General features: G+C 42.2%; 1 protein-coding gene across 2 annotated transcripts in view; it reads left to right on the top strand.

Moving 5' to 3' along the window:
• Window positions 1-25,032, top strand: part of LOC146786159 (acetylcholine receptor subunit delta-like) — a 146,628-nt gene that overhangs the window by 51,491 nt on the left and 70,105 nt on the right. For both annotated transcript variants that reach the window (XM_085635683.1, XM_085635682.1), the window contains exons 4-5: window positions 20,307-20,416; window positions 24,050-24,205. In XM_085635683.1, the coding sequence (XP_085491809.1) occupies window positions 20,307-20,416; window positions 24,050-24,205 (266 nt within the window). The remainder of the gene's footprint in view (window positions 1-20,306; window positions 20,417-24,049; window positions 24,206-25,032) is intronic.

Here is a 25,032-nt window from a genome sequence, read left to right as displayed (position 1 = left end):
TCTATTGATAGATTGTGAACATGTCTATGTATTAAATAGTTGGGTCACAACATACCAAATAATAGTGGCTTGCAATCCTACCTCCCTAATCAATATTCATAATATAAGTTGAAAATGTCATCCTACTGCGATTTCCTGTCATCGCACAGATGGCGACCTGCTGGAGTTAGTAGATACCATGTCTGTGATCGCTTCGTCAAGGCCAGGTCCTGCGCCCAATCCCCTGGAAGGAGGCAGCCAACCGAGAATCAGCACAAAGCCTTCTAAGAAGGAGCGTGCATGAACATTTTTGGGGAACATTTTGTGCAGCTTTATTAAATGGTCAATCGTTATTAACAAAACTAAAGTACCTTTACTATGAAATCAACACCTAACTATTACAACACTACTGCTGCTTGCTTAATGTGTGTAAATATGTCAAGGTACATAAATGTGGGTTAAGTATACTTACCTATATACATACTTACTTTGATAATATTCTGCTTTAAAATATTCTGGTTGTGATATTTTTGCAAGTCAATTTTTAAAGCTCAATATTCGGGTGCCATACGCTTGCAGAAATGCACAAAAGTGTAGTCCAGTATACACCGCCACATGCTGAAAAACCTACCATGCCTGGCCAATGTGCAGCACACACTGTGGTGTGAAAGCTTCATCATGAAATGCCATTATGGGAAGCATGTTGAGGATTTTGGATCTCTAAGAAGTTTGGAAAGTAATCATCTGGAGCCAACAGCTCTTTTTCTCTTTTTTAACTTCAAGAACAAAGAACAAATGGCCCTTCCAGAGAGACACTAGGCAATCCAGGTTTCATCTGTCAAAGTCCTCATCCTCTGTAGATTCCAACTAACCAGGAACCACATCTTGGTTACCCAGCCCCAACGACTGGATCTCTACTGACATTCCTGATGATGACGAACCAATGGGGGAGGGATCCTGGTGATAAAGGTCTTCCCATCATAGATGAAGACGACGATGAATGGAATACCTATGACACCATTTCTCCTCAATAGGAGATTACAGCCCATTTCTCCTTCCCAAAGATATCAACAGACATACACAGAACTGCTGGGAGGGGGGGGGGCACAATTAGACTTCTTTACTTGACTTCTTTCACATCTTGTAACCAGTGTTTGAACAGTATTCAATTTGTGAAGCAATCAAAAGAGATATTTGCAGATTCTGGATATGTTGGAATGATTAATGAATCATACAAAACATATTAATATATTAAAATTAATGATTAATACAAGATACAGAAAAAAATATAAACCAGTCCCTTAAGATCTGGTCTCCATTCAAGACTGATCACAGGGTTATACCCCTATAGTAAGAATGGCCCGGAGAACAGCTTGTGGCTCCTGGGTTAGATCAGGACCACTAGCCAACAAGTAGAGCAAGAGGCGAGAGAGGGTTGCCAGACACCGACCTACCACTGCAGCATACATCATGCAGTATGTGCACAGCTTTTTTACTATGTTGATAGTCAGATATGACAGCAGTCATTGGGGAAATCTAGAGTCACTAGAACACTTTCCTTAATTGTAGTCCAAAAAGGCCCAGGTTGGTAACAAAAGGGTCAGAGTGTGGGCAATGTCACCCTTAAATGATGTCTATTTAAGGCCCAGAATACATCTCGGGAAGCACTCATAGGGACATTGCTGCACAATGACACAGTTCTTCTACTACAGCGAACCTGGTTACCAAGACTAGTACGGAAAGGTCGAATATTCTATGCACTGAGACATGTTACTTTTTAGCAATAAAAAGCTCATCCTGAGTTCAAGAAGCTTATAGTACTCTCCTCCAAGTCACACAGATCAACATTTGCTTCTATGGGATTTGTTTACACTCTTTCACACTCTGTATTAAAATCATTATGAGTGTACCTTAAAACTACATTAAAAACTGTGTCAACCTCAAACCCTCCATCACTTTAGGATACCTTTCAGTGCACTGTACACAGCATGCATGACTGTATCAGATTTATGCAGCAAAATAAATGAAGTACTTACCCATAACAATAGATTAATGTGCACATAAGACATGAATGTGTTAAACTGGCACAAAAACAAATTTTAATGTGGGGAAAACAGTGAGGCAAGTCAAAGCTGTGTCAAAACCTCATGCAAGACTCTCACTATAGGCACTGCCTACTCTGCACGCTACTTGACAAAAAATGGTTTTCTGAGAAACATAATGCTAAATTTCTGACCCAACCATTAAATGGCAGAAACATAAAAAAGAAAAGAAAGCCATACAACTATCACAAGTTCAAAAGTCACTCATTTATGGAAAACGTCTCTCGCAACACATTTTCTGTTCCAATCTATCTCCTATGGGACATTTTGTCCTCAAACCAGTGCTCTAAAGCAAGAAATTGTGCAACATTTTGAGGTTGCAAACTTTCAGACATTTTGCGTAATTTGCATAATGTGAAATTAGTGAATTATGACTGTTCCAGACAATTTTTCAGAGCCTACTAGAAAGTATTTTTTCCTCTTTGGTAATTCGCCTGCTCACTGCTTTGAGTGTGTCTATTATCTCCAATGTGGGCCTATTAATGCATTTCCATACTGTATAATGCAGTAGGTGGCTTGTATGAACTTTTTTTATCCAATATCTTTTGACTTTACCAAAATTATATGTATAATATACTTACTTACAGGGACTTTCAGCCAGCCTCATCTTTTGGTCTGTTATTGTGTCATGCACATTTTTCTTTTAAGCACTAGAGAACAGGGCATTAGGTCAGACCACCACAGTCACTGACTGACTTTACTGTGACAGCATTTTGCCCTTTCAGAGCTGGAGACTCCATTAGCAATTGACTGCTCAAAAAAGATTTTTGCCTGTAGCTAATTTGAGCTAGGGCCCTCTACCTTTCCCCAACAATAAAGTAGTGCAGTGTGAAATTTGCGTAATCTGCTTCCGCCTAATCTTGTGAATTTCCTGAAAGATTACTTGAATTTACACAGTGAAAAACTAGCATTTGGTGCTACATTTAAGTGCCAAATGCGTGCTCCATTTTGGTTGATAGAACACATTTTGTGTTTAAGTAACAATGCAAAAAGCCAAGTGCCGCACCTGCTCACACTAAGCTCCTTCACGACAGCAGCTGCTCACAATAAAGTCCTTCACGTTATTCCATTAACTTCTGCTAAATTTTCACCCTGAGCTAGGCATAAATATATGACATGGAATAATAGCATAATTTCTCATAACAAGTGTAAAGGAAATTACCCAGGCCCACAATAAAGTTTTGCTAAAAACAGAGAAAAGTCTTTGACAAAGTTGACATCCAACACCAGACGTATTGGCTTTGCCCATGTTTCTTGGAGTTGCAGTACATCCTCTTGGCAAAGGTTCTTCAGTGATTTATTTCCATGTATCCTATGAATAGCCTACTTCATTTTGAAAACAACAATATTGGAAAAAATGCTACTATGGGGTTCTGGTGTCTCCCACAAAAGTTTATCCATAAATTGTTGGAAGTAGCTAACGCTCCACGTAAACCAAAAGTAAGTACTTGAAAATAGAACAAACCCTGAGGTGTAGCAGGGCTGTTCTTCGCTGATGATCTGCAGGCTTTAGCAGGTTTTCCTAATATATGTTTATTAAGTCACAAGTACTGATGTGTTGTGCTCATCCTAATCATTCTATCATTTCACTCACTTGGGTCTCTAACTTGGGGCAATGGGTACAAATCGAAGGTAAACTTCTGGTGATTTATAGATAAGCAAATGAGTCTATCTTACTTGACAGTGGTCATAATGGATAAAGACCACTTGTTCATTGAGGGCTTTATAATACCATTCTCTGGCATTTCATCAATTTTTTGGATGGCTATCCGTTACTCAGGTGGACTTGAGGTGCAGCCATGGTCTCACTGAACTATTCTACCAGTCGAGAATATCCTAGCACAGAGGATAAAACTTCTTCAACTATTTCCTTAGGAGTCTCCTGAATATATTGTTGTGCTGGTGAAATAGAGGCCTGGTTGATAAATTCATGAAACGTTTCCAAGCTTCTTTAAGGAAACATGTCATTGTCGATTTTGCATTATTAGGCAAGAAGGTACAAATATCTCTAGCGCCAACCTTTTTGTAATTGATTGATGTGATGGCAACTCTACTTGCTTCTTCTGCTACAGTAGATAGTCCAGTATATTGTAGCAATAAACATTATTCTGATTAGAATTCCGGCAAGTTGATCCTTATTATTATACAGCTTGCAAATTATTTGACTCTGTGCTTCTGATTATTTGGAAAAGGACTTGCAGTCGCAACACATATTCAACTAAGTGGTTTTATCAATGGGGTTTCTCTTATAACTATTGTAGAGCTCTAACAATATCACTTTGCAGTTGGTACCTAAAGAACAATTCAAAATGACTGAGCCTGGTGAAGGACTCAGGGGTGCTTCAGAAGGTCTACATTGAGATCCAAAAGTATTGTGTGACATCTGTTTGATGGATCCATACTTCAGTCAAGGTGACCATCTGTTCTGCGATAGTACATAGGCGTTTCAGATGATAATTCTGAAGGTTTGCACACACATATTGCAAGAGCCTGGACTGGAGAAATGTTCTTTAGTCCTTGACTATGTTCTTCTGTAGAAAAATACAAAAAGAGGAAGGTTTTTGAATGGAGCTTGTCCTTGTCTCCTTTATATTACGATAATCAAACAAAAGAAGGAACAGTTCCGCACTTACAATTACTGCTTCAGAGAAAACTACAGGGTTGCAGGGAAATCATTATTTTTCTTAAAAGAACCCTCATTCACAAACCTAGTTGGCTGCATGCTTCATCATCGGGTTCCCACCTGGGATGCTGAGTGCCCCTCAGGTGTGCTTCGACACCTAAAGTACAGTTGAGCGGGAATTTGTGTGCAGTGTCAGTGAGTGAAGAGGTGATTAGAGTTAAAATTGCTTCTAGGATCCCCCTTTATGTTACGGTAAATTTTTTTATTAGTGGGGTCATAGGCCAAGATAAAAAAGGATTAAGAATGGATGTTATGAAAGATTAGATTGATCTCAAAACATCACTGTGTTGTTCTACATGTTTCAGCCTACAGCACTTATTAGCTAGGATTTCTTCAGGACCAGTGAAGCAAATACATACGCTAAGGTGTATTTGGTAGTGAGTAATGAACCAAAAACTTACGGTTTAGCTAAATGCGAATAATCTGCAAAACAAAATTCATGATATTATTACAGGGTACAGTTATTTTTTACAATCCCTACAATGCAGTAATATGCAACAAGGACTATGTTATGCTCATATTTTGTGAACACTCGCATGACGGAGTAGTTAGTGTCTCCCTTACGCCATTCGCTATAATGACGACAGCCTACGTCATTGTGCTCTCATCCAAAATGAACTTCGAGGCCATGTGCATGCACAAATAGCATTTTTAACACATTTGTCACAATTTCTCAGTGAAGCAAAATTGGAGAAGTAGCTAAATATGCCTCTCTTTGGAAGTGCCCCATGCTTGTGCGGACTTTAGAATAAAGTGTGATCAAGTTGTGTAAAAACAGTTAACCCCCATGTTCCACAAGTGTACAAGTGTTGTGCAAGGCAGTAGAGAGTTGTCAAGGACTCAAAAATCGTATCTTCCAGTTATCGTAATTCCGCGACACCTCATGGATCTCAATGGGTGGCGGAGTCTTATCTTCAAACCCTGTCAATTGAGAAAAGGAGTTTAAAATGAACCATATGAAAGGGCGAGAGGCCATGCAGTTTTGGAGGCAGGTTAAGTGCAGGTTTCTACTTACATCGTCAGAGTCAGCCGCCCGTATCTCTCACCTATTCTGGCCCACTCAGGAGATTCTGGAGATGCTCGGGTGGCTTTCTTACTAACGATAAATGCATTCCGGCCAGAGTGCAATCATTTCCCATCACGTGGGTACAGCGGGGGTAGTGTCGTCATGTGTTCTGGTCAGGAGGTTATCCTACGTCAGGGGTCTTTGTAAATTAACCCTGTGTGTGCCGATGTTGTCTAAGGGGAATATTTCAATATTCTCGTACCTGGCACCCAAGACATCTATGAGTCATAAGAGTAGATAACATTAATAGTGTTCCATTACACCTTAATCCTACCTTGCCCTGCTGTGTACCATCAGCTAGGGTAGTGGTATGATCTAACATATTAAACTCAATGTACGTGTGTATGTCATGTCTGCAGCTTGGGCTAGTCATTTCAGACATCGCTGTTTTCTGTTATTCTTATGTCTGGTTGAAAATTCTATATTCCAATCACCATGGGTGTGTTTGTCATCTCTGGTTTAGTGCCTTCCAGGGAATGTTGTCATTTAGACAGTGTTTGTGAGTTGAGAGTCTATAAACCCATCTTTGTTCCTTATCCAGATGCTTTTGTTGATTGTCTCCTGTGCCAATTTGTTCAATTACGACCCATTTAAGGTCGTCACTGGTGTGTCCAATTTTTAGAGAATGGTCCATATTTTTTGTTGTGTTCCGGTTACATCTTATGTTACTGCGATGTTCGCCTATTCTCAATGTGACCGTTCTGCTGGTCATTCCAATGTACCATAAACCACAAGGACATGTTGCAAGGTAGACCACATTGGTAGAGTTGCAATTGGTGTGGGACCGTAAATGTCAACTTTTGTTTGATTCTTGATACAAGATTTTTGTGGTCACCGTGAGGTGGCAGACACTATAGTCGTGTTTGGTAATCCCCAGGTGTTAAGTACAGTCCTGGTTGTTTGCTCAGTGTTCTTTCGGGCGGGTGGAAACTAGGGTATCTTTGAGACTTCTTGACTTTTTTCCAACCCTCTACGAGCTGTGTTATTTCTTAAATATTCTGTTAGGAATATCCCATGTAGGATTGTCCTAATTCTATTTTTCTTTTGTTCAGTGAGTTTATCCCAGTCCTTTGTTTGTGCGATGGTCTGGGCAATGTTAGAATCTGAGAACAGGGGAGGACCTGAGAGTATTTGGTTAACATCCTCTTCTGTAAAGGGGAGTCCTTGATTCTATGCCATGGTAGGGTGGGGTAAAAAACACTGAAGTCCTTCATCACTTAATGTGCCAACCTAGCCCTAAAAGATAATTTATTTGAATTTGAAGGAGAGCTCTTTTTACAGACATAAGGAACTTCCATGGGCAACACTTTTTCCCATAGTGTGGCAGGTCTCTATGTATACGAATTTGAGAAAACATACATCCTCTACACTAGCAACCCATTTGGAAATCACATCATTTTCTGGAGAAGGTACATAGACGACATCCTGATGATATGCCAAGGTCCACAGGAGACCTTATCTGCCTTCCTAGAATGGATTAACAACTGTGACAGAAATCTGAAATGTACTCATTGCATTTACAAGGAGATCACATTTCTGGATATCACTAATGAAAATTGAAGACTGGAGACCAAGACCTTCCACAAACCCACAGCAAAGAACACACTCCTCAAATTTAACAGCTTCCACCCAAGGGTTCTGAGAGAAAATCTTCCCTATGGACAGTTTCTCCATCTCAGAAGAAACTGTAGTAAATTGGGGGACTATCAGAACCAAACTAAAGACCTCTCAAACAAACTGAGAGTCCACGGTTATCCCGACAAGATAATAAAGACCTCTCAAAAACAGGCCCGCAACCAACAGAAGGATGCACTTCTGGAACACATCTCCAGAACAGTGAATACAATTCCCCTGACCTGTGTTACCACTTTCAGCACTATCTCTTACCAAGTATACAAATCGCTCAACAGAAACTGGGACATACTACATACAGGAAATTTGAAATGGGAATAAAACGCTCTTTTCCTCTAAAAAAGCAAGAAGTCTCAAAAATACGTGATGGGAAATGACTGCACTCCGTCCGGAACGCATTTAACATTAGTCAGGCCACCCGAACATCTCAGGGATCTCCTGACTGGGCCAGAATAGGAAAGAGATACAGGCGGCTGACTTTGACGATGTAAGCAGAAACCTGCACTTAACCTACTGCCAAAACTGCATAGCCCCTCGCCCTTTCACATGGTCCATTTTAAACTCCTTTTCTCAATCGACAGGGTTTGACAATAAGACACCACCCCCGTTGAGATCCATGAGGTGTCGGGAAATTGCAATAACTGTAAGATACGATTTTTGAGTCCTTGACAACTCTCTACTGCCTCGCACAACACTTGTGGAAAATGGGGGTTAACTGTTTTTACGCAACTTGATCACACTTAATTTTGAAGCCTGCACAAGCATGGGGCACTTCCGAAGAGAGGCATACTTAGCTACTCCTCCGATTTTGTTTCACTTAAAAATTGTGACAAATGTGTTAAAAAATGTTATTTATGCATACACACGGCATCAACGTTTTTTTTGGATGCAAGCACAATGACGTAGGCCATCGTCATTACAGCGAATGGCGTAATGGAGACACTAACTACCCCGGCATGCGAGTGATGGTAGTTTTCATACAATATGGGCATAACATGGTCCTGTTACTGCATTGTGGGGATTCTCAAAAATAACTGTACCCTGTAATAATCTCATGAATTTTGTTTTAAAGATCACTCCCATCTAGCTAAACCATACATTTTCGGTTCACTACTCACTATCAAATAAACCTTAGCATGTGTATTGGCTTCACTGGTCCTGAAGAAAGCCTAGCTAATAAGGATTGTAAGCTGAAACATGTAGACCAACAAAGTGATGTTTTGAGATCAATCTAATCTTGCATAACATCCATTCTTAATCCTTTTTAATCTTGCCTTACGACCCCACTAATAAAGAATGAGGTTACCCTAACATAGAGGGGGATCTTAGAGGCAGTTTTAACTCTAATCACCTGTTCACTCACCGACAATGCACAAAAATCCCACTCCGCTGTAATTCAGACGTCGAAGCACACCTAGGAGGCACTCGGCGTCCCAGGTGGGAACCCCATGATGAAGCATGCCACCACCTAGGTTAGTGGGTGAGGGTTCTTTTAATAAAAATCATTATTTCCCTGCAACCCTGTAGTTTTCGCAGAAGCAGGAATTGTAAGTATGGAACTGTTCCTTTTTTTTTTGATTATGTTCTTCTTTAGCCAGAGAAAGAATAGTGTGACAGTTCGCAGAAGTGTGAAGCTATTCTCCATCAGTAAGAAAGCCCTTCTATTTAACCTATGGTGTAATCCATGTGGATGTATTGTATTGTAATTGTCATTTATAAAGCGCGTTATCACCTTCAGGTCTCTAAGCGCTGTGAGAGAGCCCTGCCCTAGCACATGTGGAGACCGTATAGATTAAATTGTGCCCCAGGCTTTCGAAAAGAGTACTGTCTTTAGCTTCTTCCTAAATGGAAGGAGAGCATGTTCCTTGCGTACACTCTCTGGCAATTTATTGCAAATTTGGGGGATGGAGGATGAAAAACCTCTTCCTCCTTTGGAGGACAAGCAGAAGCAGGGGCAGGCCAGCAGGCTGGTCTCCGCAGACCGTAGTATCCTACTCGGGGTGTATTTGACTAAGCGGTCTTTGATATACCTCGGGGCTTGGCCATAGATGGCTTTATGAGCAATGAGCCTTTAAACTTTGTTCTCTGCCTGACCGGAAGCCAGTGCAACTGACGTAGAAGGGGGGAGGCGTGAGCTCGTCTAGGTACTCTGAAGATTAGTCTGGCGGCATCATTCATGATTACCTGTAATCTGGCCAGTAGTTTTCCTGGGAGGCCGATATATAGGGAATTGCCATAATCCAATCTCGACAATATCATGCCTGATACCGCCAGTCTGAGTGTGGTGAAGGTGAGAAGGGGGGCAAGCTTACGTAGCTGTCTCAGCAAGCTGACACATGTGCCCACTACTGCTGACACCTGCTGGATCATGGAAAGCTTGGCATCGATTTTAATTCCCAAGCTTTTTATGGCCAAGGCTGGCTCCGGATAGGTGCCTAGCTCTTGTGGCCAAAAGAGATCGTTCCAGGGATTGGCGTCAGTATTGATGGCCAATACCTCAGTCTTATCTGGGTTAATTTTGAGGGAATTGGCCATCATCCAGTTGATCGTGAATTTCAGAATATTTTGAATTCTTGAGTGGGCAGTTGTCTATCTGGATGATAATTTGAGTGTCGTCAGCATAGTTGTAGATCCGGCACTCTATCTGGTTCGGCGCAGCTATCAGGGTCTGGAGGTAGGCGTTGAAAAAGAGGGGCGACAGCGCCGAGCCCTGTGGTACCCCACATGAGAGTATGCCTGGGTCGGACACATGATCAGTCAGCTGTACTCTCTGGGAGCGGCCCCTAAGAAAGGATGTAAGCCACGCAAGGGCCGTGTCCTGGATGCCCAGCTCTGAGATCCACGACAATAGTTGGTCATGATTGAATGCCGCGGATAGGTCCAGCAAGACCAGGGCACATGGTTTTTTCTTATCTGCCCTCAGTCTTAATTCATCTAGTACAGACAGCATAACCAGTTCCATACTGTGGTGGGCTCTAAACCCAGCCTGGTTAAATTGTAAAAAATGGTTATCCTTTAGATGGTGTGAAAATGAGTGTAACAAATGTTGTTCCAGTACTTTTCCAAGGAAAGGCAGTTGGGAAATTGGCCAGAAATTTTTCAAATTCTTTGTATCCGCCCCAGATTATTTTAGGAGCGGGATGACGCGGGCCTCCTTGAAGTTGTTGGGGACATTCCCTGCTTTCAGGGATTGATTAAGGAGTGATAGAACCTCGCTTTCTATCCCGGGAAATGCCACCTTGAAAATCCTTGGTGGGCAGGGGTCAGCAGGCGACCCTGATTTCACCCGCCCTATTAGTAGAGACAGGGAATCATGCGTGAGCATGGGAAAGGTGGCAAGTGGTTTATCAAAGATGGGGCGTGGGAGTACTGGTGCTTAAGGGCAGGGGAGCATAGGAGAGAGATGGATTTCCATCAGAAGGTCCTTCACTTTTGATGTAAAGAATGCCTGGAACTTATTGCAATCTTCCACACAAAAGGAAGGCTTCTGTTCCTTATCTTGTCTTAGCTCTTTCAGGATCTGGAAAATCACTTTTTGTGTGTTGATAGAAGCCGCAATCTTTGCTTCATAGAATTCTGCTTTCCTTGTCAGAATTGCCTTTTTGTAGACTGCGAACATTGAGTGGTATTCTAATCGAGCGCCTGGGTCATAAGCTTTCCGCCAGGCTCTCTCGCATTGGCGAAGAGTTGTTTTCATATTTTGTAAAGCATCATCAAACCAGGGGACCCCTTTACCTTGATCCCTTGTTCTTTGCCGGCGTGCTGGGGCTACTGTATCAATAGCGTTCTTCAGCCTTGTCGACAGGGAAGCACTTTGTGCGTCAAGGTCTCCCTGAGTTGTACTTGAAGAGATAGATTTACATAGGATAGTAACCAGGTAATCGGCTCTGATTTTTTTTCCAGCTCCACAACACTTTCCATTCCGGAGGTGGACGGGTTTGTTTGCTTGAAGAGTGGGAAACGGCCGCTAATTATATAATGGTCCGACCAAGAGCAGGGACTGAAAAGTAAGGGACTGGTGAACAGATGGGCTGTCCAAACCAGATCAAGTGTATGGCCCTTCTCATGGGTGGGGCCATTCACTAGTTGGCGGAGTTCTAGGGAGATCAAAGCCTCTTCCAATTGTTTAGCCTCGCTCTCTTTGGGAGTCTGATCCCAGTGGAAGTTGAAGTCCCCCATTACCACAATACATTGGTACCGTGAGCGGATATCATAGACAAGTTCCGTAAAGAGTTAAACGAACCTGGGCGGCGTTCGCGGGGGGTGATACACTATCAGAATGGCAAGACAGGCAGTCTGAGAGCAGAACTTCGCCCCAACACATCAGTCCCCTCTATGCTTTCTGCACAAAGAGTCTCAGCCTTCAGAAGGTGGTTGTAAAGGATTGCGACCCCACCCCCTCTAGAGCTGCCAGGTCTATTGTGGTAGAGGGCCACATAGTTCGGAGGCATAGCGGCTACCAGGTCCGGGGTTGAGGATTCCTCAAGCCAAGTCTCTGTGATTCCTAAAATATCCAGAGTGTCATCTTGAAGTAGCAAGAAGACCTCAAGATTATGTTTCTGCAATGAACGGGTATTGAGGGTGGCAAATCTAAGTCCCGGAGGGCTAGCGGTCCCTTTTCTGAGGAGTTAAGTCATCCTGTACAATTCAACCTCATGAGCTGGAAAGTTATATACAACACTGTCATTGCTTGCAATGGGGCCTTTGGTGCACATCCTCTAGTCTGTAGGTTGAAAGTGCTACAGTGTCAACAGTGCCTTGTGTCTGCGTGCAGCCCAATCCCATTAAATTTTGTCATAAATTTACCAAGGATTTTCTGCCCATTCTGTGACATGGCTAGTTACATAAGGGAAGGGTGGCGTGTCTTTTGGTCTAAAAGTTATCTTTGAGGTGGTGTTCCTTCTTGTCAGATGACCTTTCACACTAGGATTTTTCCTTTTGAAGATATGATCCCTGGGGAATGTGATCTTTACTGTTTTCATCTCTGACCCTTTGATGTAAGTATTGAGCATTAAAGTCTTTTTGTTGAGCTAACCAGAAACTTCTTTCGCCTTCAATGAAACAAATGTAAATCCACCAATCCTTGTGGTACACTGTTAAGCATCTGCTGAGACCATCCCACTACTCACTCTACTGTTCCCTTTTGGCCCCAAAAAGGATTTTTGGATCATCTATTGAAGTGCTCAGGCTGGTACATGCAAGTAAACTCAGAGGGTGATATTATATGTGTCATCTGGATTAGGGTGCTACAATGTTTCTTCTCGGTGAGCAAACTTTTGTACCCTTTGTGCCTGTAAAAGCTGTCAAGACACGTGTTGCTGATATGCCCCGTGTAGCTGCTTCTGTTCATTTATTGCATTCTTATCCAGGGCCCTATTACATGATATCCTCATGTAATCCCACAAACAATGAATGCTTTACCTTCCCGGTCATACAGCAGAGTGAATATTCCAGAATATGTCAGTCAGCATCTTGGATTTTTTTTCATTCACTTCTGTGGTTTTTCTGGGTCATAGACCTTTCTAAAATAGGAGCACTGAGATTCTGTATTTCATCACCTGTGGGAGTAATAGTTAGGAAGCATCAACTTATCACTACAAGGATGTTCTGGCCCCAACCCCAACTTCTATCATATTTCCCATTCCTATTTACTGCTCTCAGAGTGGTGCCGGGCACTGGCGGGTTCCTCCACTGAAGCCCCAGTAACCGCCAGTAACCTCATAACTTAGCGCCAGGGTACCCGTAGGGTGTTTGTTGCGCTTTATAAATGCTATATACAATACAACTTATTTGTGTTACTGATGTCATTTTGTTAGGATGGTACAAGTCACTTTTGCCAGGTTGCTGTTAAATAATCAGCCCGTCTCTTCAGATGCACAAAATGTAGTTTAATGGCATAAAGCACCACCAACAACAAATGGTTGTTTCCCCTCCGTGTTCGCCACCTCAACTGTCCCCGAACATATCCCCATGGATACCAGAACACTCCAAGTGAGTCTCTGTTCCAACATAGAACAACATGCACGAGATTACAACACATCCCCTTTACACACAATGCAGAAAATACATAAAAACAGAAAAAGAAACAAGAAAATAAAATACATCAATTTAAATAAAAATCATCAAACTTTGCAGGGGTGTGATGCTGTCTTCGAGGGAACCTCCTTGATTGTACATGCCCAGGAACAGGAAAAGTTGAGGTACTAGGACAATTAACAGGACTTGGGGAGAAATTAGAACCAGACTGGTCAGAATGTGAAATATTACCAGGATCAGAGCCCAAAGAAGGATCTGGCCCTGTGTACTTCACCAGCCTAGACATACTCCACTTGCATCCATTTTGCATTGTAACAACATTTTTATGAATAGCAGAAATCCTAAAAGGACCCATAAATTCAGAAACACCTTTTTTTGAAAATCTAGGTTTCTTAATCAAAACCCACTCACCAACATTCCATAACTTGGACCTAACACCATTCTTGAAATCAAAACGTTTTTTATACTCCATTTGATGAGAATTAATCCTCTTCTCCACCTCCTCCCCATCCACAGAGGTCAAAACATTAGGAGGAAACCAAGTGGGATTCAACTTAGATTTGGCATATCTGCCACGCAGAAGGAAAAAAGGCGAATTACCTATGACATGGTTAACCGTGGTGCGATGAGCCCACCAAGTATCACGCAAAACATCCTTTAGGGGAGTCTTGGTATCCAACGCTGTTTGTACACACCCTTTGACAACACGATTCATATGCTCAGCAAGCCCATTGGCCTGAGGAGAATAGAGAGCTGTCTTAAGATGAATGATACCAAAGTCATCCAAAAATTCCCCCATCTCAGAAGATATAAACTGTACCCCATTGTCAGTGATGAGATATTTTGGAAAGCCCTCACAAGCAAATTCATCCTTCAAGAACTCCACAACAACCCTTGTGTTGACATTACTCACACATTTGGTAGACACCCACTTGGAAGTGTAATCCACCAAGAGAATAACAAACTTTTCAGACGGCGCAAGTAAATCAAATGGACCCATGAGATCCAACCCTAACTTGGTCCACGGTTCACTAGGAACTTCAACCGGAGACAAAGGAGCACTGTTCACAACTTTTGACTTATCATTAGACGAACATAGATGACAATCTTTAACTACTGCTTCCACTTGATGATCCATGTACTGCCACCAATACCTTTCCCTCAGGCGTGCTTTAGTGAGACTCCTTCCAAGGTGCCCCTCATGAGCCAAATTAATCAATTTCGGTCTCAATGACAAAGGAGGAACGAACCTACTACCTCTCATTAACCCTCCATGTAAAACAGTAAGCTCATTCCTGAGGTCTTGATCAACATCCTTGCAACTAACAGGCCAGCCTTTTATGATAAAATCCTTAACACTAGAAGAAAGAGAATCACCCGAAATAGCCTCAGTCCATTCTTCTTGAGAAATAGAAGGTTCTTTAACCCAAGAGATGGAAAGAGGTTCAACATCAACAAAATCATCATGTACCTGTAGAGGCAATCAAGACAAACAATCAGCAGCCACGTTCGAGGATCCAGGCAGATACTGTACTTGAAAATTGAATTCCTCTAAACCTTCACTCCAACGCTTCAACCTAGGAGTCAATCTGTCACTTTCCATGCAAGAAAAAACTTGTACTAACGGACGATGGTCTGATTTGACAACAAAAGGAATGCCCCAGAGGTAAAATTTAAAATGCTTGATTGCCCAAACAATTGCGAGTGCCTCCCTCTCAATACAAGAATATTGTTGTTCCGCTTTCCTTAAAGCCCGAGAAGCAAAAGCAACAACCTTGTCAACACCATTGTCAACCTGGGATAATACCGCACCCAAACCAGCTAAACTAGCATCAGTGGTGAGTATTGTTCTCTTCTTAGTATCAAAATGGCCTAAACTAGGTAATTGGCTGATGGAACGTTTAACTATTCCAAAAGCAGTCTCACACGCTTCATTCCACTCAAAATGAATGCCCTTTTAAGCAAATTCCTTATAGGTTCAACTACAGATGCAAAACCCTTTATAAACTTGGCATAAAATTCCGCCAAACCCAAAAATGATCTAACTTGTTCCTTATCAACAGGAGTTGGAGCCTCAACAATACTCTTAGCCAATTCAAGTTTAGGTTGAATGCCTTCTCCAGAAATCACATGCCCAAGGTAAGTAACTGATGATACGCCAATCTTACACTTCAGTTTGTTAACAGTAAGGCCCTTACACGCCAATTTTTCCAAAACCATTCTTAACTTCGCATCATGTTCCGTGTCATCCTTACCATATACAAGAATGTCATCTTGAAAAAAAATGACTTTTGGCATATCACCAATGACCAGCTTCATGATGCGTTGAAAACATGCCGCAGCTGACGCCAAACCAAAAGGCATTCTGATAAATCTGAACGCTCCTAATGGTGTCACAAAAGACGTCAGATGCCTACAATCAACATGAAGTGGGACTTGGTGATACGCTGAAGACAAGTCAAGAACGGAAAAAACCTTTGCACCACTTAGCATAGACAAAGACTCATTAATGTTGGGTAGGGGTTGGCGGTCTACCCATATCCATTTATTCAGACCTCTAAGGTCCACACACATGCGAATACTCTTCCCAGCATCCTTGGGGGCTAAAACTACCGGAGCCAACCATTCAGAAGATTCAATCTCCTCAATGACATTCAATTCAATCAACCTGTCCAACTCTGATTTGAGAGGAGCTAACATCATGTTTGGAACCTTCCGAACCTTATGGACACACGGTATTGCGTTCTGTTTCAAAATAATGCGATGTTCAAAATCTTTTAGCAAGCCTAACTTATCAGTGAACACTTGAGGAAATTCCTCCATTTACGTGCGAACGCTGTCAAAACACTGAATCGCTTTCGCAGACCTTGGTGGGTTCTTCAGGTGTCGGTGGTGCTCCGGCTCCCAATCGTCGCCAGTGTTAAATAATCAGCCCGTCTCTGCAGATGCACAAAATGTAGTTTAATGGCATAAAGCACCACCAACAACAAATGGTTGTTTCCCCTCCCCTCCCCGAACATATCCCCATGGATACCAGAACACTCCAAGTGAGTCTCTTTTCCACATCATCAAGCAAACACTCTTCTAGTTGAAAGAATGTAGATAATCAACATTTTGGTATGTAGGGGAGAGAGGCGCTTCAGACCCTGCTTTGGGCAAATTACCTGATCTGAGTAACAGTTAGAATAGCATCACCATTGCTAATTGTCATGTGATCCATAGAGGTCCTGAAACGTTAAAAGTATAATTGTTCTTTCACAACATCAGAGATTCTACTCAATGATATGACGTTCTAGTACACTTCAACATTCAAGGTTCCTGTCCACAGCAAGGTTCACAGAGAATGATCCCAGATTTTCTAAGAACATTGACACTGCAGTGGTTCTTGATCACAGCAGGGTTCTGGACTCGATGATCCAATGTCCCTCAAACAGATAATTGACAGCACTTGTTCATGGCCGAGTATGGACACGATGATCTATGGGGTCCTAGAATCTTATTACAGTTAACAGTACCTTGTCACGGCAGGGGTTCGACATGATAATATATGAGGTGTAGAACATTGGTAGATTAATGGTTCCTGATCACATCAGAGTGTTGGACACGATGATCCATGTGTTTGTAGTACACTAGAGCAGCAACGGTTCAGAACCACAGAAGAGTGTAGGACACCATGATCCAGATGGACAACAGGATGCAAAGGGTCCTAGTGCAATATTACAGCAGTGGAACTTGTTCACAGCAGGAGGTGGGCACAAGGATCCTAGGGGCATCCTGAAACATTAATGCAATGACGGTTTCTGATCATCACACAGAGGAGTACATAAAGACAGACCAGAAAACTCACAAAAATGTTTCACCGCATGAGGAAGGAAAGAGGCCATAGGGGTGTGCAGATTTGTTCCAAGCATAGCACAAGGCACTTTAAGTTCACTGCATCCCAATCCAGCACCTAAAATCAAAGCTTCTAAGGCTACCACCAATGGCATGTGTTTGACACCCCTTAATGGACACCAACTGTTGGGGCATCCAAAAAATGGCTGGAAACCTGCTGTCTGCAGGGCTTTCTAGATAATTGTGTGAATATCATGTGAGATCAGCTCCTCACCGGGAGACTTTGTGAAGGGAGCTAATATCGTGTAACACATGGTGATACCATGTGAGTTGGAAGGTCTGCAATGAGTCGGGATCCTGGCATATTGGTTCAGTGATGTTTCCTTATCACATGCCAGGTTTGTACTCTATGATCCATAGGTATCCTAGCACAAAAATAAAGCTGTTCTTAATGTTCTACACTCTGAGAGTTATCTCGTGATGACAAAGACTATATAGGGATTAATCCAATTATACACAAATTGCTGTATTCACCATGTATTTAGAAGGTAGGTACCTCGGAAACAGTTCGATAGCTGGATGATGATTTGAGCGAAACTGGCTTACTGAACTAGGTGTGAAATTGATTAGTAGTGTGCAGCTGTACTCAGCATCACAATTTGGATTTTAAAGGCAGTCTCAGCATTTTAGTAAAGCCATTGACTTGATTCAGAGGTTTCTTCGACACAGGCTACCATTCCAGGCTACTGGGTAACTTGATTGTTAATTTCTTTGTAAGCTGGTTACAAGTCATCTGTTTTGATATCAAACGAGTTCTCTGACCAGCCGTTCATGCAGACAGAACATAGGGCTGCCAGGTAAGCGGGGGACAAGAGCACCAACGCATATTGATCATTCTTTGCAGAAGTAGCATTGTTGTTGGTTCCATTGCTCAAGGTTTTTGGTGAAAATTATGTTCTGGTGCATGCTTAATAGGTTTACCAATTCTTGCTCACTGGCAAAGCTATTCACAAACGAAAGTTAAGAGTGAGTAATTTACACATGTAACTTTACTCTTACACTTTTGAGTAACTCTACTACCTTTGGCTACTAGCAAAATCCAAGCATAAATTTACACAAAGGTGTCAATCTACACATCTCTGCCCCCTGAAAAAGGGGGTTTCAATCAAATGTGGGAGTTTAAGTTACTACTAATAACCCAAACCCCTTCCTTAGCCCATTCTCACTCTTTACTTAGCCCCTCCCCTTTAGTAGTAAGTATTTTCCATTTTCCACCCACCCCCATGTCCCTACCACATTTGTAAACTCCACAGTGTGGCGGAGATCTCCATGCAGAAAAAAACAGGCAAGGCATAAACTCCACACTTAAGGTATTTGAATAGCATATTGTAGTTGGTGGCACTATTGTGGTTCTACAAAAACACTACCAAATGCTGTTCATGAATAGGTCCCAAAACATTACCTTCTGCCACTCAGCTCTAGATTTAGTTTGCACATGTTATAATAGGGTGTAAATCTGGTCACAAGTGCATAATTATTTGCTCCCTTAACTAGGGGTAATCATTGAATGAAGCACATGTATTTCAGTTAGTTCACTTTCATATTTTCTCTTGAATTTTCAAGGCATGCCTTTTCATGCATTAATGCTGTTTCTCATTACTATAAACCTTGTTTTTTTGCTGGTTGCCTACTGTACACTGTGATTGAGGATTTCATTAATATATTTGCAATTTGTTCAATTAGTGAATATGGAAAAGACATGATTGTCACAATTTCTTTGTCAAGGGAGAGATCTCTAAATATGGCTGACAGTCCTCCATCAGTGGAGTGGAGGCCACATCCTCCACTGACCTGGCAGGCTGGCTGGCCACCATCATCTCAAGGGACCTTTTGTGTCATTATTATGATCCTGTTCCATACAGTATAATGAACATAAACTAATATTGCTTTCAAACGTATCCTATTCAGCAGCGGAAATATGAAACGTGTACTCTGTGTACTAATGAAGTGTGCATTCTGTCCCTGAGTATTAGTTGTGTGAAATAGATTCTTTCACCAGATGTTGGTTATTGGAAGAGGGAGGAGATGTTAAAAAGGAGATGTGGATAAGTTGCTGACCTTGCGTAGTTAGATCTGTGGCATTTTACCCACAACCGTGTGACTTTGGGCAAATCACTTTATCTCCCAGGGCTCTAACTTGTGAATGAATGCACTGTGTAATGTACTCTCAATGTATTGTCCCATTTATTACCCGTCACCATAGCCACCTCTGGTGCAACCAGGGTTGTACGTTACTCACGTAATTCAGTGTATCGTAATCATGCAGAATTAACTAAACATTTTGCGAGATTCCACAGAGTTACACAAGTACAGTAAATCTACATTTAACGCTATTTTCCTAGCGCAAGACTGCCTCCTCACATTTATTTTGGAAATAGCGCTAAATTCAACAAAACATGAATAGCAGTGCGAGAGGCCGCTTGCGCTCACTAAATATGCAGTTTTCTTTGGATTTTTTATCCAAAATTACTGTTAATTACCCAAGCAGGGATAATTGTGTCATTATTTGTAACTCTGCATCAAATTACCGAAATTACACAGATTAATCTGGTGTAATTTAAATTGCTCCCAAGCTTACTTATAACTGCTCCACTGACATTGATCTTATGTACCTCATATAAATATGACCAATATGGAGTTGTTTAAATCTTACATAAATACATTCTGTTAATTATGCAGCTGATCTGACACTGAGAATTAAAGGGGAAGCTGCTGCTATCAGGGTGCAATCAATAATGCATTATCAACTCAACCACCCACCCACACATCCACAATCACCATCAATAAACCCTCCCTTTTGCGTATAAGCCAGACCTGCTGGCTTTGCCAATGCTTATTTAACATGGCATCTATATCAAAGTACAATGCAAAAGCAAGGCAGTGTGATTTACACTCTTTTGTTTGTTGCTTCCAGGTCTGGTATGACTATAGGCTGACATGGAATCCCTCTGACTTCTATAACATCTCTATCATCCGCATCCCTGCCGACATGGTGTGGCTGCCAAAAATCACTCTGGAGAATAAGTAAGAGCACTATTAACGTTCCCGATCAATGCGCGCCGTATTGTGTACAGTTTGAGGTCAGAGGTAATGAAACCATGACATCTTGGCTGTGAAAATAGATGTCTTCAACTACTTCAACAATATAGCAATGAAAAAGGCAGCTCAGTGCAATAAAAGTGGCATGTGTTCCCTACTATTGCTTAGGTTGTAGTGTTAGTAGAAAATCTACCCCCTCCAAAGTCCAACACTTCACATTTCTTAATTTGGAGAGGGAATAGTAAATCTCACATCTTCCAAATCCAACCTTTTTCCAACTGTTGCTTAGGTTGAAGTGCAAATAGTGTATCTGAGCCCTCAAATATCCAATCCTTTCTCTATTGTTGCTTAGTTTGAAGTGAGGCTAGAAAACATGACCCCTCCATAGCCCACACTTTCCCTACTGTTGGGAAAAAGAAAATCTGATACCTACAAAGTTTAACACTTTCCCAGCAGTTTTTTAGGTTGGAGTGGGAATAGTAAATCTTTCCCCTCCAAATGCTAACACTTTCACCAATGTTGCATAGGTTAGAGTGTGAATAGTAAATCTGACCATTCCAAAGTCCAGTGTTTTCCCTACTGTTGCATAGTTTGGTGTGGGAATAAATAGTAAATCAGAACTCTCCAAAGTCCAGTGCTGCTTCCTTTCTGTTGCTTAGGTTTGAGTAAAAATATTAAATCTCCCCCCTTTGAAGCATAATACTTTCACTAAAGGCTGGAGTTTGATAGTAAATATGACCCCTGCAAAGTTCAATGCTTTCCCTACTGTTGCTTAAGTTGGAGTGGGAATAGTAAACTCCCCCCCCCCCCCCCCGAAGTCTGATGCTTCCAAAGTTCAAGACGTTCACTAATGTTGCTTTAGGTTGGAGTGAGAATACTAAATCTACCCACTCCAGTGTCGAACAATTTCCCTATTCTTGCTTACAATAGAGTTCTAATAGTAGCTTGCGCTACGGGAAAAGCGTTAATTGGGTCCTCAGAGAGGGGGGCGGTGCTGTTACTGGGGACGCTATGGGTAGGTCCGTGGAGACGGCAAGGGAAAGGGAAGAGTTACGCAAGCGTTCCCTTCTTATAGAAGGCTACGCGCCTTTAAATACAGGCATTGACCGAGGATAGCACACGACCGTGGCATCTCCGTCCCCCTGAAATCGTGGATTTATTCCAGTCTCCTGATTCATTCCGATCATTTTGACTCGCAAATTGAGTAAGTCTCGGATCACGCTTACCCTTTTCCCGTTGGCATCCCGCCACATATTTAATTTCTAACCTCCCTCCCCGTTCATTTACCCCTTTTATTAGGCCGTGTCCTGCAGCTTCGACTCACGAGCAAGGTGCACTTCCCTGCAATCACCCCGATTCAATTCGCTAAGCGGTGAGTTTTTTGTTCATCCCGCCTTCGACTCCTTTCCCCTTGCACTCCCAGCTTTCCGCCAAGTGCACTCAGCCTTCCCCACGGTTACACTCCTATTCTTGCTTCCCATAGATTTTGCGGTGGATTCCATCCATTAATTGCACTCCACTCCATTGCCAGCCTTTACATCACCGTCGCTTCTTCCCCTACGCCAGTGCTTGATTCAATGCGCTTCGGGTAGGCTTGTGAGAGTCCTCCTTCCCGCCTATTCTGCTCCCCCTTTTCCAACCCCCCCCTTCAGCCGCTCTGATACATATTTCTATTCACAGAGCACTCCACGAATAGGCGACCCAGGTCCTGAAGATGATCCTAATCTAATAGGATCGAAACACCGTCGACCTTTGCCCACCAGCTCGAACTCCTTAGGCGCACTTTGACCCTTGGTTCATTAATATAACGGAAATTACTAAATGTATAATTGAACAAGTTGATGTTTGAACCTTTTAATCTGTATATATTGTAAACTCTCCTGCGCCGTATGCTGTGGTGTTTTTCACGTTGTCACCTGCGCCGTTACTTCACTGTCACGAGCACTTTGTACACATTCCACTAGGGTTGCCTGGGTATTTATACCCAACAGTGCTTTAACAACTGTTTTGTACATTTACTGATCTTCTTATAATATATGACGCCTATGGGCGCATGGATTGAATTATTTGAAGCCTCCTCTCTTCTATTCGCCTACTGTAATGTCTTGTACATACAAGTTTAAGTAATTACAATAACTCCTGCTGAGATATTGTTGCATTTATACTTTTCTGGGGGTGAGACATATACTAGATTTTTCAGTAGGCAATTACTCAAACACAGCACCTAAATTCTCCACACCTTTGTATTTATTAATATTACATGTTAGCAATTACTGTACTACACACACAAAAATATATGTTAACTTCTTTCAACTACTCTCTGTGTAGTTAGGCAAAGGCAATGCGGGGGGAAGCGCTGCAGGTTTGTTTGAATTCAGTTAACCGACAACTGCAGACCTACATTTTACCATTTTTGGAACTGCTTGGTTAATTTTCACATGTTCAATAGCGTTTGTAATTCTCAAACTATCTGTGTGAATTTCACCAGGGAGAAAACCATGTCTTGTTGCGACCAGGGGGTGTTTATCAAGAAATCCGACCCCCAACAGGACCCTCTCCAACTGCAATATGACTTCATTATGGATGTATGACGTTACAACGCATACATTTACATCGCGGTACATTACATCGCGGTTTTTACAACGCAAGTCGTTACACCGACTGGCGCTAGATGGCGCTCTAGGACAAGGAATAGGACTTAGGAGTAGTATAATTTACTATTCCAACTCCAGTCTACGTACAGTAGGGAAGGTGTTGGATAGTAAATTATACTATTCCTTGTCCTAGAGCGCCATCTAGCGCAAGTCGTTGTAACGACTTGCGTTGTAAAAACCGTGATGTAATGGCATCGCGATGTAATCCCCGCGTTGTAAACGATGTTTCCCCTTCATTAGGCATTCTATTTTATAGCTTTCATTTTTTAGGTTTACAGAGTTTAACCTACTGTAACGATTTTCGAGAAAAGGTTCGAGGCTATATTGCCAGAATGAAAAGGGTGCAAGCAGCAGTTACAGCTAAGCACAAATGTTTTAGAACTCTTTCCTGAACTCTTAGACTAGAGTTTCCGGACAGGTCCAGAAAATATAAAGTACTTATTTGTGGTCCATCAATGTTCCTTCTCACCAACGTTCTCGCTCAGGCACTCACAGGCTACTGACTTGCATCTGAGTTGTGGTGAGGAAGCGGTAGCATGGGATAAGGTAATTTCCCAAAATATATTCAGCAAAAATTACTTGACAAAAATATGTTTTTTACAATAACTTTGTTTTCCCATCACCTGTTCCACCAAATGAATCATTGGATTGTATATTCGAAAAATGAAATTTATCTTAAAAATTAGGAAACACACTTTCTAAGGAATGGCTCCTGGTTGTGATGTCATGAACATGAGTACTGTCCTTGGTGTTTGTTGTCACACTTCGAAACATTGACTGTTCCAAAGCCCTGCCTGGGCTCTTTTCCAACTTTTAGGTCAACAAGTATTAAGTAAGTTATGCCATTAAATACAGAAAATCCTAATCTCTCAATCTGCTAGATCACTTTTGCCCTTTCTGACTTTATTTATGCATTCATATATATATATATTTTTTTATTTTTATTTTTTTCTCTTCCCGCCAGCAATGACGCAGTCTTCAATGTAGCTTACTACTGCAATGTGTTGGTCTCCAATAACGGCTTCATGTCCTGGCAACCCCCATCCATCTTCCGCAGCACGTGCCCCATCAACGTCAATTTTTTTCCTTTCGATTGGCAGAACTGCTCCCTGAAGTTCAGGTAAAATGTGGCTCCTATTTCCACAAAGATTAATGAATGTGGTCATATCCATCATCAAAATTAGACTTGAAGCACACTGCGGAAGGTTTTGTTTATCTGATTATCTAGCATTCCTACTGACTGCCAGTTAGAGGAATGAATTGAGATTGAAACCTAATGTCTTATTCATAACCCCATACACCACACGCCTGCGGTTTGGCACGTGTTGTTTACACCAGTGGCGGCCGGCAAAGATAAAGAGTGGTGAGGCGGGTGGAGGGTTGCCGGGAGGGCTGCAGGTGAAGTGCCTGGGAGAGCGCACCGCAGCGGGCAGTTTAATAATAAAATAATAAAAAGACTCACTTGATGATGCTGGCTTCCTCGTGCTCCTCTGTATCCAGTTCCTGGTCCCAGCAGTCCCTGGAACAGCATCACGGACTCCATATCCAATACGTGCACTGCTCTCAAGCACGGGCTGTATTAACACTCGCTCAGCCACAGGGAGTCGGTGCTGTTTCTCCAACTCAGCTGTGCAATACAGCTGGGTTAGAGAATCCTAAGTGCACATGTCAGTTTGGCCGGCCGACGGCAGCCAGCCAAACTGACATATGCACTTAAAAGTGCACCAACACTCCTCCTCCCCCCTCACATGGCCCAGCCCGCCCCTCCGTGCACATGCTGAAAAATAAAACAATAATAAAATATAATTTTATTTTTCAGCTGCTGGCTCTGAGCCAGTGGGTGATGCTCCTCCGCCATTGCAGAGGAGCCGCCACTGATGTACACACTGCTACACACACAACACACAGCACACACTCACTTACAGTCACACTCTTTCTCTCTCTCTC

Source organism: Triturus cristatus, chromosome 11, assembly GCF_964204655.1.
Source record: "Triturus cristatus chromosome 11, aTriCri1.1, whole genome shotgun sequence".
In the NCBI taxonomy this organism is placed as follows: Eukaryota; Metazoa; Chordata; class Amphibia; order Caudata; family Salamandridae; genus Triturus; species Triturus cristatus.
This window is presented reverse-complemented; position numbering and strand designations above follow the sequence as displayed.